Source organism: Salvia hispanica, chromosome 6 (genome assembly GCF_023119035.1).
Source record: "Salvia hispanica cultivar TCC Black 2014 chromosome 6, UniMelb_Shisp_WGS_1.0, whole genome shotgun sequence".
Classification (NCBI taxonomy): Eukaryota; Viridiplantae; Streptophyta; class Magnoliopsida; order Lamiales; family Lamiaceae; genus Salvia; species Salvia hispanica.
The window spans coordinates 26,114,770-26,136,108 of record NC_062970.1 but is presented as its reverse complement, the minus strand read 5'-3'; the positions used below and the strand labels follow the sequence as shown (position 1 = coordinate 26,136,108).

The 21,339-nt window shown below is 35.6% G+C and overlaps 1 protein-coding gene across 1 annotated transcript; it reads left to right on the top strand.

Moving 5' to 3' along the window:
- The first annotated feature begins 7,196 nt into the window (after positions 1-7,196).
- On the top strand, positions 7,197-8,130 carry LOC125193451 (VQ motif-containing protein 4). The gene has a single exon (XM_048091240.1). It carries the CDS (start codon positions 7,425-7,427, stop codon positions 8,043-8,045), a length of 621 nt encoding a protein of 206 aa, XP_047947197.1. The 5' UTR covers positions 7,197-7,424; the 3' UTR covers positions 8,046-8,130.
- The last annotated feature ends 13,209 nt before the right edge of the window (positions 8,131-21,339 follow it).

Here is a 21,339-nt window from a genome sequence, read left to right as displayed (position 1 = left end):
GAGTATAATAATATACAGTAACATCTCTTGTCCTTAGCTGATTATAATGCTAAAGAATAGTCTTTGTCTCATTATATTACTAGTATTTAATTGCAATTAAAATCATTATAAATTTATAGTGTGACAGCAATAAAGCATGCCCTATGTGAACTTGGAACTATTCATGAACCTCACTTTCTGTTTAATCATCACAGATCCCTAGTGTTGTGGCACTATGGTCCAACAAAATTAAATTTATAACTTCATTTATTATAAAAAAAAATTTACAAGTCGAAAACTGCCGTCTTTGTCGGACTTGGCAGCACATAATGTTTAATTTTTATTAATAAAATTATTTTTTTTACTTTGTTGTATGCAACTTTGCTATTCTGCAATGCTTGACAATACACGCAACAAATTAATATTTATTAATGATTTTTATACTCTCTGTAACTATAGATTATTTCTGAACATAACAAACAATTCCAAGGAATGATAAAATAGTATTTCAATGATTGACATAAGAAATACTAATGAAAAAGATAACGCAAAAGTCAAGCTTAAATCGTGATTAAGCTTAATAGTCAATCCAACTTTAATTGCAGACAGGGACAACTCCACATCCAACAGATGTATTTCCGGATAACACTCTTTCTTGTCTGAATTCAATGATGATGATATACTTGACTCGATTAAATCATTTTTACTCTTTGAAATTAGTGGTAATAGTAGTACTTAAATTTAAGATATATAAAGATATTCAAATTGTTTGAATTCAATGATGAGTTTAAAATGTTGTGTGTAACTAAAACTATCAGTGTCTATGCGAATTATGCACGCGCTTTTGTATGACAATGTCTTAATAAATGTTTTAGTAGTAATATTTTATGTTACATCAGACTAAAAAATAGTCATGTTTTTTTTTTGAATTGTCCAGTAAAATTAGTCTATTCCTATTTATAATGCACATAGTAGTAAGTGTTTTTTTTTTAAATGGGAGCTATTTCCAACAAATGTCATTCTTATCCTATGTCATATACGTTTATACTATTAGTATTTATTCTTGTTTGAGTTTAAAAATATTATCCAAAAAATTCATAATTAAATGTCTTACATTCTATAAATTAAATATGACTAATTTTATCATCGTGCATTTGATTGAGCACACGTTAATTCTATCGTTAGCAACCCGATTAGCCCGTTAGTCTAGCTAGAAATTTGAACACTTAAGATTAGAGTGACAAATTTAACCGATAAAATTGCAGTCCAATTAGCCATCATCCGATTAACCGATAAATCGAGTATTGTTGACCCAAACTCATTAGCTCTGACCTGATTAATTCTAAAACATCTTGCATACTTTCAAAAAATACCCTACTCGCACTACACATGCAACAACACTTCAGATATGTATAGCATTTTATTTTATTTCCATTTATTTGAATTTAAAACGACTTGCATATTTCTAAGATCATCAACGACTGAAATTTATACCTGTGCCTTAGAAAAATGATTCATAATATGCAAACTAACGCAATGAATAAGATTTATTCAAGCTCTTGTTGGTGAATTCAAATTGCTAATGGATACCTAATTAACTTGACGCCTAAAAAACAAATTATTAAGTTATCATTGTTGTTATTGTTTTCTTTTTAGTTAAAGTGATTATAAATCTTAAAGGAATGACGAGAGAAAAGTAAAATACTCCCTCCGTCCCAAGACAAGCGAGGCGTTTCTTTTTTGCACTCGTTTTGAGAAAAAGATATGAATAGTTAAAGTGGAGAAATAGTAAAGTAAGAGAGAGAATACTGTAGATAAGACTCTTCTCTATATGTGGACTGACACTGCAATCTTTCCCGATAGGTAACCAAAGTCTATTTGGGTTGTGAAATTCTATTTATCTTCTACAAAGAACTGACCGCATCACCTTCTGTGAAGGTCGTTCACGACCAGTCTACTGTGTGGAAGAATTAGACTTGTTTACTTCTTGTACATTTGAATGTTTGAGAAACATCTTATAAATGTATAAGCAAACACTAATACGATAAAATTACTTCTTCTCGCCTTAGGTTAAAAGTGGATTGAATAAATTCTAATCGTGCAACATGCTCGAAACATGCTTTTCAGTATACCGATCCTATCGGTTAGGGCTTTGGTCTTTTAGTGGCAACAATTTAATGTTGGACAGCTGTGGTGGAGTCGTGGAGACGGGATTGCTCATTGGAGAGGTAAATGGAGTCAAATGTCACTTAATTACTAATTAATTTTATTAATTCAGTCAATATCACATTTAATTGGCGTTGATTGTCAATTTTTTTCGATTTCATAAAAAAGGACGACTCCATTTTAGTTTGTTTGGGACTTGATTTTTGCAAAATGAATCTTTTGGACCTTAACTTCATAAAACGGCGATATGTTTAAGATAAAAAAAAACTTTAGTCTTTTACAAAATTCCATATTATTAGTACTTAACTTATTTGATTGTTACTATTAAACTTATTTCAACCATACGAATTGCTAAACTATTTCATACAATTTGTTATTCTATATTTATTATAACCTCTAGAAGCCTTTTCAAATTAATCAATGATTATACATGTAATTGTGCTTATCTAATTTGAGTCCACTTTAAATGGTTTTCATTAGGCATCTCCACGATCCACATAGCAAAAGAACCTAAGTTATATTCTGCTTTTCAAGTGGAAACATTTCACGCAATTATTACATTTTGATTCCTTTATGTGAATAAAAATATAGCAATGACATATTAATGTTCTTGTAATGAAGTACTAGTATTATAAAGAAATGTAGAATTTGAACAGATTCCTATACCTTATGACAATTACTAATGGGAATTCGATTCTTTTTCTTTTTACTTTCTTATCAGTCCATTATATATTACTCCATACAATAACTTTGTTATATTAATACTAGGGTTAAGGTGTAAAAACGCTTCTTTTATTGCGGTACAACTTCTTCAACTTTGTTAAATCCTTATTTAACAAATTTTAATTAATATCGACTGCAGTTTTTTAGTTGGGATATTGGTCCTAAACCATAAACTTTGATCAAAATTTGGTATTTTCCACTAACTTTTAAATTGGTCTAAAATATCACAAACTTCGCACTTTATTTGATATTTTTCATGGCATGTATATCACCATATTTGACTAATTTACTAGGCTTTTTTTTTTATGATACTTGACAAAATTAAATCAATGTGGTTTTATACATGACTTTTTATCCTCCTTGTTATGAACTTAAAAGTTGATTTAAAATATCGTAAAATGTATCACTGTTGCCCACGCAAATAAAATTTTGATGAAAATATCTTTGATCAGTTTGGGAAATACCAAATAAAATGCAAAGTTTGTGATATTGTAGACCAATTTTAAAATTTGTGGGAAATACCAAATTTTAGCTAAAGTTTACAATTTTAGAGACCAATATCCCTTTTTACTTTCACGAATATAGTCTTTTATAGTGTGAAGTTTTATTTTATTTTAATCAAAATATATACTAGTATAGTAGTATCTTACTCTAATGATATAGTGTTCCAAGATCGGAAATATTTTGAACTTTTTAATAAATCTGCATGGCAACTATTGTTTCAATGATTGAAAATTTCTATTTGCAATATCACGGTCATACTTTGTATGGCCATAATTCTTATTTAATCCATATTTGTATACATGCATTGGTTTAATCGATACAAAGTCTTACATTTATATAGATAAGGTGCCAAGTAAAATATGCAATGATGGCAAAGAATTATTTGTAATAGTATAAGATAAAAAAATCATTTTATATAAAAAGTTGAAAGAAAAATACTCTAGAATAGAGGAACCATGAAGTTGTTCAACTTCTAGAATACACTATTTTATCAATCCACGGCCCCAAAGTTTAAGTTGTGAAATTGTAGTGTAAATATTTTAACAAAATAGTTTTTTCAAAATTAAAATCATTTTTTATAAAAAAATTTATGGAGTAAGTGATAGTACAATAAAGAAATAGAATAAAATAGAATAGAATATAATATTGGTTGGAATTAGGAAGAGTCACGGACGGTGTCGTATTAGTAATAGTAAAGACATGGTGGTGTGAAAAATAGGTGAAACGTAATCTACCCTGTCCTCAATCCCAATCAATAATCATGGAATCTCTGGCTCTGAAGTCAATGCATATGTGTGTTTCTTTTCTTCCTTCACTAAATTCCCTCTTCCACTTTCTCCAACAATTCTCAATGCCCACCTCTATTATACCTCTGTCTTTTTCAAATATTATTATCATTTTCAAGCCTCAATTATCATTCATATGGTCATCTATTCACATCCACATTCAAACTCATAGCTGTTGTTATGGGCAACTCTCTGTTTTCTTTCTCACATATATATCACTTACTATTTCGATTTTCATACCTTAGCTACATACGGATATAGTTATATATTGTTCTAAGGGTAACTCCGGTGGCGCCCCTCCCACTCGCTCCTCCACTAGCCTTTTCCACAAAAATTGCATGCCACGTCAGCACTAGCCCTTTCCATTCCACTGCCGCATCACTAGCCCTTTCCACTGCACTAGCCCTTCCCACTAACCCTTCCACTAGCCCTTCCCACAATTAAATTAATTCACAATTAAAATTAAAATTCACGGAAGACATAATCCGACACGAATACAAACGGAAAATACGAAAATTACATTAAAAAAAATTACATAATTAAAAAAATTACATAATTTTAAAAAAAACATAGTTTAAAAATAAAATTACATAATACCCTCGGCTCTCACTCCTCCTCCTCGTCCCCATCGCCCGTGCCGCTGCCGCCTTCGACGTCCCCACCCCCGATCTCGACGCCATAATCATCAATGGGAGGCAGCCTTAAATCGCGCCGACATTGGTCGACCAACTCCTTGCACAGCCTTTTCAACACTGGATCTTGCGTGCTATACCACTTCATAGTGCTCTGCATCAGGGTTTTCGTTTGCTGCGCGCGGGCGAGGCTGTCGTCCTCTGTGGCTCCTGGGGCCTCCGATTCGACCTCGTAGGACCCGCTGCCGCTGCCGCTACCGCCTCCCCTCGCCATCCGCTGCGCAGCCTGTTGCCCCATGGGGCGACGTCGACGGCGAGAGTCTGTTCGTGGTAGCGGGGCCACTTCCTAGGCTTCGGGGAGCTCGTGCGAACCAGCACTGCTGTTGCACTCACCGGAAGAGTTGATCTTCGTCCGCTTCCAGCCCGATTCGACACCAATCGCAAACTTTTGCGAATCCTTGACCACGAGAAAGGCCTCCCACCGGTCAAACTCTTTGATCCCCAACTCTTTGTTGAGGTACTGGGAGAAGGTTTGTCTCCGCACATCATCCTCAGACATGCCGCTGCTTACCATGCGCATGTTGTTAACGACGAGCTTAGGCCTCAACCGGAGCCACTGTTTCCGGCATTGCCCGCGGATGCGAGGCTTCGCCCCAGGCGGTTTGATGGCGCAGTAGGCGGCACCGATGCGATGCCACATTCGGTCAACATACTGGTTCGCTCCGACGTAGGGATCCTCTACAACACCGATCCATGCCTTCGCAAGCGCGGCATTTTCCCACACGGTCCGCATCGTCCTCCTCTCCGGCTCATCCTCCCTCACCCTCCTCCTCCTCTGCCCCCGTGTGTGAGGAAGAGCTCGGGACTTTGCCCTTGCCCCGCCCCGCCCTGGCCTTGGCCTTGCCTTTGCTCCTGCCCCTTGCAGCCAGGCCCCGCCTCACCGGGAGTCTCACGGATAGGCGATAGCCCCAATTCCACTCCCAGTGCTCAAAGGAGAAAGTCTCGATGCCGGCGTACTTGGATCTCCGGAACAGAAGTAGGGGAATCATCGGCCAACAAATCTATATATGGCCGATAGACAGATTCCCTAGGGTTCCTCGGGCTCCTGTGCTGCATCGACCCACCCACCGACAAATTCGGCGGCGTACCGCCCATCCCCACCGCCCCGGGCATCATCCCTCCCACCCCCGCCATATTTGGCGGCATACTGCCCATACCCGCTGCCCCTGGCATAGTTCCACCCGACCCCGACATATTTGCCACAAACCCGCTGCCCCTGGCATCATCTGACCCATCTGACTCATCCAAGTGTACATATTGTAAAACATTTGGGGAGTCATCGCCGGCATACCGCCCATCCCCGCCATCTGATTCATCCCCGCCATCTGGGGATTTATCCCCGCAAAATTTCCCTCTGATCCGATGGGAATCGAGGGTGTGTTCCCTCTGCTCCTGGTGGGGGAGTTTCTATTATACTTCATTGTAGTAGAAATGAAATTTGTAGATTTAGAGAGAGAAACTTGTCAACATAAGTGGTGTGAATGAAATGAAGTTGGGGGAGCCCTATTTATAGAGTTTATTTTTTAAAAAAATAAATTAAAATGTCGGACGTCCGACCTTCGCCACAGTGGCGGACGTCGACGGGAGGGGCGAGGCCATCGCAGGGGCACACGGGACGGGCGTGGGCAGCCGTCCCGCCCACTATGGCGCCCGTCAGGGCACCCGTCCGCGACGGGCGAGTGGGAAGGGCGACGGTGGAGACACCCTAAGGCTCTAAGCTTGACAGGAGTACTCCATTTGTCCCTAAAAAATATACACATTTAATTCAGTATGAGTTATAATGTATAATTGGTAAAGTAAGAGAAAGATAAATATTGATGTAATCAATATTAATGGAAAATTGACTCCACGTCATTAGCAGTGTATTATAATGATATAAGTTGTAAATAAAAGTATGTCTAGGGGTATTGTACTTATTATTTAATTATTTTAAAATTACAAAGTTGATATTTTTTGAGTGAGTGACGGGGAGACTAGAGAGTATTAACTTGTAAAACAATTTGGAATTTTTGGTTATTGATGAGGTGGTTAAACGTAAGCATCTATTGATTGCCAGACTTTAGGTTTACTCTTGAGTCTTGAGTGTTGGCGATCATAATTAAGAGTCAAATTGTTGGTGATAACAAATGAAGTATGTATTGACTTTTAAAATTGGAATGGCAATTAATAAAGTATTCCATGTTTGGCGTTTGGAGTTTGAATAATCCGTTTGAATAATATGTAATGCGTGAAGTGAAAGAATGGTTGAGGTTAGAGTTGTTGAAGAATTATTATGGAGCATAGAGCATTCGTTTCCTTCCTTTATGAATTAGACCGTTAGAATGGATGGAGTCTACCATTTTATGGTTGGACAATCACTCCTCAGCCTTCCAAAAACCAGACAACTACATGAGAGAGAGAAATACTAGTAGTAAAAGAGCGTAGTAAAGAGAGAGAGGGAGAGAATATGTGAGTGTGTACAGTAGAACTACAATTGAAACCAAAACAAAACAACCTTTCTTGTTTTTCACTTATTCATTCATCACTTTTCTCGAAACCCTCTCTCTCTCTCTCTTTCTCTCTCTCTCTATCCAAGATGGAAATGAGCTCAGCATCATCACCAAGAGAGAAGAAGGCCTCTCCCACAAACAGCTCCAGCAGCAGCAGCATCAATGCCTCCCCACTCCCCCTCCCCCTCCCCACCCCACCCCACACCCCAACCCCAAAGCCCAGATCCCACGACGCCAACAATCCCTACCCAACCACCTTCGTCCAAGCCGACACCACCACCTTCAAACAGGTCGTCCAAATGCTAACCGGATCCCCCAAACCCGATCCATCTCCCACGCCTCCTCGCTCCGGCTCCGGCTCTGGCATCGGCATTCCACCCATCAAGAGCACCAATCAGAAGAAGCAAGGCTTCAAGCTCTACGAGCGCCGCAACAGCCTCAAGAACGGCCTCATCATCAACACCTTTTCCCCCAATTATTCGAATTCCAATTCCAATTCCAATTCCAAATCGCCCGGAATTCTGTCGCCGAGCATACTTGATTTTCCGGCGCTGATGCTGAGCCCGGTCACGCCGATCATCAACGAGGAGGAGAGGGCGATTGCGGACAAGAAATTCTACTTCCACCCGTCGCCGCGGACCGCGCCGGAGCCGCCGCAGCTGCTGCCGCTCTTTCCGGTTACCTCGCCGCGGGCCTCTACTTCTTGATCTCCTTTTGTACAATTCATTTTTAATCTTCCATCTTTTAGCCATAAATGGATTAATTAACACAAAATTGGGCTAATTTCTAACATTTTTTGCTTCGTTTCTTGTTTGGCTTACTTGTTCACAACTTTTTTGTTCTAACAGTCATATGTTTACCGGTTGAAATTGTAATTTTTTGTGCTTTTCTTTTTTCAGAAAAATGCTTGTTTTTTATGAAAGAAAAATGATAGAAACATTTTTTAGTCAGATTTTAGAAATTGTAGTTAATGTGGTTAATTGGATAGAGAAAAAGTGAGGCTAAGTATTAAATAGAGGGAAAGAGGGTCTGTATAGAAAGTTTTAAAAATACAAATATGTTATATCTTGATTGAGATTAAATAAAAAGGAAGGCGTGTCATTTTGGTTGGAATGGGGTGAATAGTATACAATGAAAGAAGGTGATAGTTAAACAACATCTTCATCAACTATTAATTTCTCTAAAGAAAAACAATGATAAAGTATTAAATTGGTATTAGTAGTTTCTTCTTAGTTTACGACTCTACTCCTACTAGTTTCATTATTGTTATAATAATAATTATTAGTATCAAGAGTCTCATCAGAATAATTTAGTAATAAGAGCAATAGAGTTTTTAATTCCAGTTGCACAGATATATTTTTATTACATAGTAGTAATAAACAAAATATATGTGCATGGAGATGGAGAATTTGAAAAGAAATGTATGGGAAATAGAAAATGACTACTCTAACAAAAGAATAATTCTTTTTGGCATAGAATTTAAGAAATGGGAGGATACTCTCAAAAAAAGAAAAACAAAGGTTAATGGTGGCATCGGATCATATTCTCTGCATATATCCTGTACTTTCATAAACATATTTATCAAATTAATTATACATATGATAAAAATACAATTTCGTAATTTCTTGACGAAAATAATTATATTGTAACACATATATTATATGCTGCAAGTAAAATGGAAATAACAAAACGTGACATCAAGCTGTATTAATTAATTTCTTTCCTTTTTTTTTTGTTTGAATGGTTGTTGGGTGGTGACAGTTATTACCGGATATATTGAAAATTTGAAATACTAATTCCAATAGTTAATTACCTACTACCGTCTTAGTTTGAAGTTCAAGTGCTGTGATCAATAATTCAATTAATCACGTGTATAGATGGTATTGTCTAAAATGTCCCCGAATTAAGATTATGTTACTATTAATTAATTAAAAATATAGGTATGTATGCTATTAGTCTATTACTACTTGCGATAATGTTTTCAGTAGATTTTACTTCTAAAAAGCATTACCAATGGAAGGGCCGTAGAGCCCTTCTTTTTTTATTATATTCACGTCCTCAATTTTTGAGAGGACCTATCTTCCCACAATGGAAGGGCCCTCCCATAAGACCTTCCTATTTCCAATTCATTTCCACATCATCATTTATTTTGTTTTAATTTTATAGCACTTGTATCTTTATTATGTTGTCAAATTAAATAATTTTAAATGCAAAAAAATATTAATACGCAAATCGTCGTTGTATTGCAAGATTGGAAAATAGAATACAACGAGATTAAAAAAAAACCTACATTGAAAAGAAAAAAAAATCCACAGAGGAAAAACTATAAATTAAAGCCTAGATACGAGTCAGGGATCGGCATCGGCTTCGTCGTCGAAATGCAGACCCATCTGTTTCTTCATCCGATTGATAGTTTTCCAGATGTCCAACTTCACACGATCATCCGGTTCTTCTCGATACAACTTATAGTACTTATGCAGTTGAGCTTATCCAGCAATCCGTACATCACCCTCCGCGTCCCCACCGGTCGACTGGGAGGCGCTCCCCTGAGACTTCCCCTTCCCCTTCGCCTTCGCCGCTTTCACTCCCATTGGGCGCCGAGGAGTGGGCTGAAAAACCTCAACTGACTCGGTTAAGTCAGTTGGTGTCGGACCGCTGCCGCTAAAACTCCCAGATTGAACGAGCTTTGTTCCCCCCGAGCCCGTCGTCGCTGCCGCCTCAATTCCTGCCCGAAAATTTTCATGATCCTTCAGTTTCATGTAGGCGTCCCAGTGTTGGAACCCGACGCTGCTGACAGTACTCGTGAATTGGTGGAGCGACAAATCCCGCACGTCAGCGTAGCTCATACCGCTCGACATCATTCTGCAATTGTTCTCGTATATGCCATGAAACTTACCAATTTGGAACATGACACGCTCGAAATGCCTGCGAAGCTCCGGCGCCTTGTGAGAAGGTGCCCATTTAGGCTTCACTCCCTCCTCATTGTATCGTTGCGCGATGCGTGTCCAGAAGCCAAGCTTCCGTTGGTTGTTCGACACAACCGCATCCTCGCCGATATCGATCCAAACCCTTGCCAGAGCAAGCGTCTCAGCTACCGTATAATGTGTTCGCGGCCTTCTACCCTTTGGAGCAGGCGCCTCCGGGTCTGCGGCCTCCCCTTCGCTTGCGCCTTCTCCTTCCCCTTCCCCTTCTCCTTCTCTTTTGGAGGTGATGTTGGGACTACCGCAGCGGAAGACACGGAAAACAAACAGGTCCTTAACGGATCTATTTAGGTGATTATGCATTCGACTCCAATTTAATGCAATAAACATAGATCTATAGATATAACATCAAATAAACACATAGTCATGCATATTTGATGTAGATTCGATTGTTACCTCTTGATCCATCATTGGGTTGACGTTGCTAGCTGCACCACCCGGAGATCCTTGGAATATCGACCATGAATCTTCCAACCTATTCCCTTGTCCTTGATCATCCATCCGTGTGGGCGGATCTTGAATAATCAATAATAGTCTTGAAGAGATCTAGGGAAAACCAATCACAAACTCAATATTGTCTTGATCTAATCCTATGAATTAGGATAGAACAAGAACAAAACAAAACCCTAATTCTCCCACGTGCCAAGGCACGAAAACCGAGGCAAGGGGAGGAGTGTTGTGAATAATGGTGTGCTAGGGTTTCCACATCTCATCACTATTTATAATGGACTTGTTGGGCTAGGATGGGGATCCATGGAATGACTTAGATGTTGGGCTCACCCATTAGATAAATTACTAATTAAATCAAATGGCCTATGATTTGATATATTATCAATGAAATATTATTTTGTTCCACTAAAGAATAATATTGCACTCTCATCTAAATCACCAAATTACAAATAACTTGGGTCCATTTTATTTTATAATATTTCCCGCGTTTAAGATTATCTTGATCCGTCAATTTAATTCTTTTGTTTGCTATGTGACTAAAATTAAATTAATTCTTCAAAGAGTTTTTCTACTTTGAAACTTTATTTATTATTCGTGGAATAAATTCCAATTGCGCAGTTTTCTGAATAATAAATTCCTTTTTCAAACACCTCTTGGGGATCACCCCTTAGGGATTTAATCATACCACACTGGGCACGCGAATTCTATGAAATAATATTCCAATACCTTCATGTTATTCAATTACTACCACCCAAGATATCATGAACTTGAGTTACGTACAAACTCTCACATTGATAAGTCAAAGTGGCGTTTGATTGAATAAACAATATTGATATTAATATCATAGACTAGAAAATACTAAACTTTCTGAAATATATTCTTTCAGTAGATAGCAATAAAGAATACATTTCGTATTAGATCCTTTCAGTGCTTTACCACACCGGTGTTACTAATCTCTTCTTAGGTAAGAGAGAATTATCACAAACACCGCAACCGTACCAATAGGTAGCCAAAGCCTATCTAGGTTGTGAATACGTTTTTCTTCTTACTAGATCTGGCCAAGTCCCCTACTGGAAAACTCATGAGGAGATTCATTGAATTTCCCTACTTGACCTTCTTAGTAAAAAGCCTTAGACTTGTTTATTATATTTCAATAATAAACCATTATATTATATTATTTATTCTCATAAATAGGTAAACAAGTGGACGTGGCGTTTCTCGTATACATGCACAAGCTGACTATACAAAGGCATGTACGCTCGAAGCATCTTTTAGTATACAAACCCCAACAGGTGATGGGTGCATCTCCTCCACTTCATACTCTTCCGTACTGAAGCTCGGATCTGTGACTGGAAAAGTTGTAGATCCGTGAGTGTCGGGTGTAGAACTCAGCATCTCTGGCCGGTACACCGTGTCCCCATAATTCGGGCCGATTCCTCTTCCGATGCTCCAGTGGAACGCCTGAGGGGTAATTGGCCGATCAGCACCGACAAAGGTGCTCCCGGAGATTTGAGGGAAGGCCGCGGGTTGGTTCCCGGGAAAATAAGGAGTGAATCCTCCACCGAATATGTTGCCTCCGGGAACTTGGTTAAAGTAGGGGTTTTGCACCGATGGTGGAGGTTGGTTGAAGTAGGGATTTTGCAGAGTGGGTGGAGTTTGGGATACGGGCGGAATTTGGGTTACGCCCGTGTATGGCCTTCCGTTGCCGGATACTTGGGGAGAGTTGTCGGAATCCATTTTGTAGAGAGAGGAGGTGTAGAGTGAAAAGATAAGTGTGGAAAGTGATGGAAAGTGGAGGAATAGTGTGAAAGTGAAGGGAAATGGAGATATATATAGAAAAAATAAAAAAAAAAAATAAAAAAAAATAGGTGAGAGGGCCGACCGGCGGCCCTTCCTCCACAATGGAGGGCCGATCGGAGAGCCCTCCTCAACGGCTAGGGCCGATACATCGGCCATATGGGGGAGAGAGGGAGGGGGCGCTCGGCGGCCCATTTTCCACTATGGGGGGGCGATGGAGGCCGATGCGGAAGGCCCTCCCATCGGCCCTCCATTGCTAATGCTCTAAAACATCTAAAATGTCTCCCAATTAAGAAGGTATATTAGAGTCGATTTATTTTGTAGCCCTCCATTAGGCCATCCGCATCCCTGTCTCTTATCCGTCTCTTAACCGTCTCATCTCTTCACTATTCATGGACCCCACTGTACTTTTCACCTCATCTCTTAACTAAGAGACAACACCTGCATCCCTCCATCTCTTAACCATCCCATCCCTTAACTATTCATTCAATTTCATTTTTTATTTTTATTTCCAACAAATTCAATTAATATTTCATTGAAATATTAAATTAATACTAATAATTCATTAAATCATTAAAAACCACAAAAATTACAACATCCGAAAATACGAAAAATACATAATTGAAATCCTATGGAGTATTTTTAATTTTAATTTTAATTTTAATTTTTTAATTTTCAATTTTTATTACAATATTGAAAAATACAAAAATTAAAAATTACAATATTTTAATTTATTTTATTTTCGAATTTTCCTGATTTTTTTAAAAAAAAAAAAAAAAACATTGTAAACGGATATAAACGACGCCCACTCGCGGGCCGGCGAGTGGGCGTCACGCACGAACCGGAGCACGCCACATCGCCAAGGCGCGTGTCTCGCCAGCTCGAGGCCGGCCTCTTCAGGATGCGTCACGCGACGAGACGGCTCGTCTCTTCGGGACGAGATGCATGCCGCGTCGCCGTCTCGATGCTGTCTCGTCTCGTCGGGACGAGATAGGGACCGCATCGAGACGCGGTGCGGATGCCCTTAAGAATACTATAGTTGAAAAATATCTTAGAACTTTATACCAAATCGACTAGTGTAATTAGTTGTACATTTGTGCGTGTATGCGTCAGGGTAAGTCAGAAATGGTTATGTTAATTTTCAACTTCATTGAAAGTGCAAATTAGAGTTGCTTCTTAGATTCTATTGCATTTTGTACTGTATGTACTCACATACAACATATATGTACGCCCTCCTTCCATCATTAGGGGCAGTAATAATGAAATAAGATTCCTATCTATAGACGAACCAAAATTCAAAAAAAAAAAAAAAAAGACTTTTATTCGTAGATAGATAGGAATATTCCGTTGGGCTTTTCAAATGAGTTCTCAAAATCCTATTTCAATTTTAGGTAAAATTATTCATATAAGAATTATTGATTTTTAACATATGGAGTAGTATTTTTAACTTATATTCCATCCGTCAATGAAAAATAGGGCACTTTGTGAATGGAACGTAAGAGAGAAGTAATGTTAGTGGAACATGGGGTCGATATTATTAGTAAGAGAGAAGTTGTTGAAAACTTTCTTTTTTTGAACGTGCCCTATTTTTCGTGGACAATCAAAAATGAAAAATGTGCTCTATTTTTCATGGATGGAGGGAGTATATTTCTTAGACAGTCACGCATTATATATACTCTCACCCTCCAATTTTGACAAAAATATATAGAACTATGCATAATTACATTTAAAACATGGAAACTATCCAAAATCTAACAAAATGACCCAAAATTCAGTTTGCAGTCACATGATAATTTACATAAACATGAACTATGCATAATTACATTTAAAACGTGGAAACTATCCAAAATCTAACAAAAAAGACCAAAATTCAGTTTGCAGTCACATAGTAATTTATATATTTACATAAACGTGAACTGAAAAATTGGTCCCCAGAAAATGAGGTTAGCACGTTTAGATTTCTGGACTCGAAAAAATATCACCATGTGTCTCTTAAAAATCATTAATCACATTTAAGATTCTTCTCTACTTATATTTTGTCATTTTGCCCCTAAACCCCTACGAGGCATACTTAATCTAAATTCATTAATATTTTAGAAATCCAAATCTAACATTACATATTTTTTCAAATTTATATAAATATATATATATGGACGTAACAAAATATAAACTCTAAATATTGTACAAACTCCACACTACGGCGTGGACCATTAGAAAATTCAACGGATAACATAATAACAGTAACAAAAAAATATCAATGCAGTGTCAACAGTTGACGCTGTGTTGACACTTTATTGATATCAAAATCTTGAAATTTTATAATGTGTTGGCACTGTGCTGATGAGTTTATAGTTTGTACAATATATAGAGTTTGCATTTTATCACTACCCAGTATATATATAGATAATAATTTTTAAAAAATACACATTAGAATTTTAGAAATAATTATTATAGATATTTACATATTATTACACATCATATTTACGAATGAGTTGATTTTTTTTTTGTTATTATTATTGAACGTATAAATAAATATTACTCTATGTCCTAAGTTACTTGAGTCATATTCATTTTGGATTGTATCAAGTTACTTGAGTCATTTCTTTTTTTTTTTTGCTAAAAATAAAACATCTGATCCCACATACTTTATTCGTTCTTTTACTTTACTTTCTATTCTTTCTCTCACTTTATTTAACTCACTAAACATAGTTTTCTTAAATCCCGTGCCGAAAAAAAACGTCTCAAGTAATGTGGGATTGAGGGAGTATAATAATAGCATTGTATGCAGTTTTGTTTTAATAACCAATAAATTCATCAATTTTAGTCTATTAAATTAATATTTTACTAGAAATGATTTTATAAATTATTATCCTGTATGACTGTACACTACACCTTTACAGAAATTGAGCCATATATAAAAAATCATGCACATAATATAATCTAATACTACTAATATACAAATATTTGTAATAATATATTCTGAAAAATATAATGCATATTCTCACCTATTATTGATTTATATATACATTTTATGTTTGTATAAATTGATACTAAAAAAATATAATGTTATCTTTGAATCCATAAAATATCAATAAATTAGATGAAATGTGCCCTTATGCAATCCAGGGCAAAAGGGGGAAAAAATAAACAGAAAAGGACCTAAAATATGATTAATAATTATTCAAATGTTAGTGGCGATATTTTTTTAAGTTCAGGGACTTAAAATGCGAAATTCATATTCCATGAATCAAATTTGAAATTCATTCATTGCATAAAGTCAATGGCAGGGCCACATGTCTCCTACTTGGATAAATGCTCCTACTTGTATTGTATTTTAATTTTTTTTTTTAATTTACAAAGTAATTTAAATTTCCCCCTAAATTATCCTTCTAAGTTCTATTAAAATCTTTATATTACATTTTTTTCTTCCCTAAGTTTAATTCCGAGTAAAGTTTACGCACCTCTTCACATATCATTTCTGCTACTTAGCTACTATATCTAAACTTTAGGCGATGAAACATTGTTCTTTGGGCTAGCAAATTTTCATTTAGATTTATGTTAAAATTTATGTTAGCATTACAAAAGCACTTAATGATAATAATAATAATTTTATTATTATTATTATTCATAATAAAAATAAAATCAATGTACCGACATGACAATAGGAAAAAAAAGAGCAAGAAACATGAGGTTATTATCTGTCAACCTTCATCCAATAGAGAGTGATGATCACATTGCAACTCAAACCCGAATAAGAAGTTCCACTATAATCACAAAATAATTACTGAATATTGTCTGTCCAATCATAAAATGCGGACCACACATATTGGATGTCGTCTACCCAAATATAAAAGCGGCCGCTATTAGAAAATTAAAAGGTGAATATAATTTAATTAATTTATCATAGTATGCCTAAGATCTGAGACATCATTATACCTGAGTATACTATACATCTGAGACATCATTATACCTTAGTATACTAGTGTATAATCCAAATATACGTCTCCAACAAATTTCCTAGCATAGCCACATTGAAAAGGTGCAAGGCTGCAAGTTGCGAAGACTCATTCATTCTCTCTCCTTGCTCACACAAAGCTTTTGTCAATTTGTTGAGTGAATTCTTTTCCAAGAATCACATATCTTGAAAGTTGGAATTATCTTAATGTTTTAGAATCTTGCAACAACAAATCAAATGTTTTTCCATATTATGTGGTTAATTTTAATAAGTTGAGTAAACACTTAACAAAAGTATGTACTTCCCATATTGCACTGCCTATATATATAAGAGTGAACTATAAAATTAGTCCCTTAACTATGCGTTTATCTTGCCAATGGACCATAGACTTTAAAAATATCCTCAGACAACCCTGGACTAGCGTTTATCTCGAAAATGGTCATTTTTCACTGTTTCGTGACGAAAATACCCTTTTGGGAGGTTTTGGGGGGTTTGGGCAATTTGGTCTTTTTACATTTTAAATTTGATATTATTTCAGTGATGTACTAAATCTGATATTATTTCAAAATTATCATTCTTCTTCCCTTTTGTCATCCTTCACTTTGTTTCTTTATTTCAATATTAGATTTAATTTTTAAAATTAAATTTTAAATTTCAATTTTTAAATATCAATAAATATTTTTAATTATTAAAATTACTATTAAATAACAAATTAATAGTTTTAATCAATATTTGATAGTGTCTAATATTTAATCAATAAGGTACAACGACACCTTAGTTTTAATCATAAATAGATCATATAACACGATTTATTCCGAAATAAATATGCATCTAATGTAAGACTAATATAATTTTCGTTTATTAATTTGAAAACAATCAAAATTAACTAGAAAATTTCAACAAAAATTCTCCTATATCAAATTTTTAGTAGTATCAAATTTTTAGTCAACTTCATAATATTTTTGGTCAAATTCTCCTATACATTAGATGCATGTTTATTTCGGAATAAATCGTGTTATATGATCTATTTATGATTAAAACTATTAAATATTGATTAAAACTAAGGCGTCATCGTACCTTATTGATTAAATATTAGACACTATCAAATATTGATTAAAACTATTAATTTGTTATTTAATAGTTATTTTAATAATTAAAACAATTTATTGATATTTAAAAATTGAAATTTAAAATTTAATTTTATAAAATTAAATCTAATATTGAAATAAAGAAACAAAGTGAAGGATGGAAAAAGGGAAGAAGAATGATAATTTTGAAATAATATCAAATTTAGTACATCACTGAAATAATATCAGATTTAAAATGTAAAAAGACTAAATTGTCCAAACCCCCAAAACCTTCCAAAAGGGTATTTTCGTCACGAAACAGTGAAAAATGACCATTTTCGAGATAAACGCTTAGTCCAGGGTTGTCTGGAGATATTTTTAAAGTCCAGGGTTCATTGGCGAGATAAACACATAGTCCAGGGACTATTTTTGTAGTTCACTCTATATATAATCATATAGTAGTATCATTTTAGAAAGAGTGAACTATGTAAATGGTACCTGATTTTTTATTTTCGCACATAAATGGTATCTGATCTTTATTTTACATCGTTTTTGGTATCCTATGACAAAAATAACCCTAGGTACCAAACATGTGATTTTTTTGTTATGGAGAATATTTTTGAAATTTTCAATTAAATAGAACCAACTATGTGATTTTTTTTTCCTTTCTTATTTCTTTTTTTCTTCTTTAGCTTATTCTTCTTTCTTTTTTCTTCATTTTCTTTTTTCTTTTTAGTATTTTATCTTCCTCTCTTCTTTCTTTTTTCTTCATAGTTTATGTTTCCTCTTTTTTCTTTTCTCTTCTTTTTCTTCTTTCCTTTTAGTGTTTTATACATACATTTAATTGCATTCATAATATAAATCAATAACAAAATACCTAATTAAATTAATTATTTAAAGTAATTAAATTAATTGAATATTTTTAATTAAATTATTTATACTCATTTTAGGGTTGAAACACCTAACTAAAAATATTTAACTCTTTTATCATTATGAATGCAATTCACAATTTTAAATTTTGATTAAGGCTTATTGATTAATTATTAATTACTACTAGTTTTTACTTTTATAACAATGATATTATTATAGTAATTAAATATAATCACAATGATTAAGTATATTTAAATGATAATAAAAAATAGATTAATTATTAATTTATAATATCAAAATAATAATATTAATATTGATTAATAATAATAGTATAAAGGGTGAGGAGAATGAGAGAAGATATTATAATATCACTTTTGGTACTAGTTTTGTCAATGCCTAAAATATCTTTTAGGATACAAATGGAAAAATGAATTTGTTTAAAGGGTATTGTGGGGCGAATCAGGTACCGAAAATGTGATTTATACGTACCAAAAACGATATAAAATAAAGATCAAGTACCATTTATATGCGAAGTTGAAAGATCAAGTACCATTTATGTAGTTCACTCTTTTAGAAAAAAAAGAACTACGTAAAAGTACCATAAATGTGATTACACCTTAGTACAAGGATTGCCCATGATATTTTCAAATTTTAGGGACCGTTAGCGTGTGAAATGTATAATTTTAAGGACCATTTGCATTAGTTATGTTCATCTTAAATGGAACCAAAGAGTATGTATCTAAAACCAATCTTAAATGGAACCAAAGGAGTATGTATCTAAAACCAATCTTTTCTATTTCAATATTAGATAATCTTACTATGACTCCAATTATTTTTTTATTATGGGCTCAATACATTTACATATATGTTGGCCGAGAAAGAAGATCTAAGAAACATTGATAAATTCTAGCCAAAGATATATATATTCTGAGGGGATTTACAAAGCTAGATGTGCATTATTAGATGGACCAACAAAAACTTTAGTGTAAATAAGTAAATCATCATGGTTTTCTAAGAGTGTCTCCAATGGCGGACGTCCTACCGTAGTGAACGGGAAGGGCGCCCACGCCCGTCCCATGTGCCCGTCGGATGGGCTCGCCCCTCACCCCCACGTCCGACCGGACGTCAGCTACTGTGGCGAAGGTCGGACGTCCGCGTTTTATTTTTATTTTTTTTGAAACTCTATAAATAGGGCTCGGTGAACTTCATTTCATTCACACCACTTGTGTTGACAAGTTTCTCTCTCTAACCTCTTTTTTCAAGTATATCTAGAATGGCGAGTAGTCGTGTGAGTGGTAGTGGCGGAGGCGCTAGTGATAGTGGTGGTGATAGTGATAATGAATTGGATCTCGTTGTGCAAGAGGCGATTGATCGATTGCTCCGGCAGCGGCAGCAGGCGGCGGCGGCGATACCTCGGCCGATCCATCACCGACGTCATGTACCCCGGGACCACATTGCTGCACATATTCGGTTGTATGAGGACTACTTTGCTCCGCAGCCGCGTTTTGGGGATGCCTTATTCCGGCTGGCAAACCCGGATCAGGGAGGATGCGGCTGGCAAACCCGGACTCACGGCAATACAGAAGTGCACTGCCGCAATTAGGCAACTGGTGTACGGAGGCCCGGCCGACATGTTCGACGAGTACCTCCACATTGGCGAGTCTTCAGTCGTTGAGTGCCTGCTGAATTTTTGCGCGGGCGTTAGATTGATATTCGGGGATCAGTATCTTCGGCGTCCGAGCCCCGAAGACTGCCAGCGGCTGATAAATATGCACGGGTCGGTGCACGGGTTCCCTGGGATGTTGGGCAGCATAGATTGTATGCACGGGTCGGTGCACGTTGATGTGGTTGCTTTTTTTCCAATCTACTATGTAATTTTTTTTTCCGAATGATGTATATTTTTTTTAATGAAATATTCGCATTTCCTCGTTCGTATTCGTGTCGAATTTAAATTCCGTAAATTCTAATTTTAATAGTGAATTAATTTTATTGCGGGAAGTCCTAGTGAAAGTCTTAGTGCAGTGGGAAGTCCTAGTGAAATGGGAATGGCTAGTGATGACGTGACAGAAAATTTTTATGGGAAGTCCTAATGGGAAGGGCGCCACCGGAGACACTCTAAAAAAATACGTATGGTGATTATGATCGATTCAACTTTCGATCTATTAATCGGAAAAAATGTATTTTAAAATAATAAATATCCCAATTGACTCTATATTGTTTCTCTTTGTGGCATAAGTAAAAAGCATTGCATGTGTGACCAGCTGTTGATGAAACACAAAATGTCAAAAAAGGGACCAAAGTGGATGAGTGGATCCTTTTTCCACATTATCTTTCCCAATTTCAGCTTCTCTATTTTTCAATCAATTAATAAAATGTTTAGACACAATTATTAAACTAGTTCAATATATTGGAAATTTCCCGAAAGTGACCATGAATAAATCACGGAAATCGAATTTATTTTCTACTAGTACTATTTATTATTTTAAAAATATCCCACACCATAGTCATAGAATGATTGGATGAAGTGGCCCTTAAATTTTGCGATGATTGAATATGAAGCAAAAATTGGCATTATTATATTGATTTGACTGATTAGCTGAAAATGCTAATAACCTCTCTTTATGTATGAATACATTATACATATACATGACTATCTGATTCGACCTGATTATAGGTTATTAAATGCTAATAATTCTCTGTATCAAACTGTTCTCAATTCTCATGAAACGCGGATAACCAGTCCACCGTTAAAAATGTCATTTGAATTTGGCACGAGTTTTAAAAAATTCTAAACTCAATCTCATTAAAAATGAAACGTTTTCATTTTTAAATTATCCATTAAAAATGAAATATTTTCTCAAATAGAAACAACATCATCTCT

Excerpts from the sequence above, each read along its gene's own strand:
- LOC125193451 (XM_048091240.1), top strand. The coding sequence starts at position 7,425 with ATGGAAATGAGCTCAGCATCATCACCAAGAGAGAAGAAGGCCTCTCCC.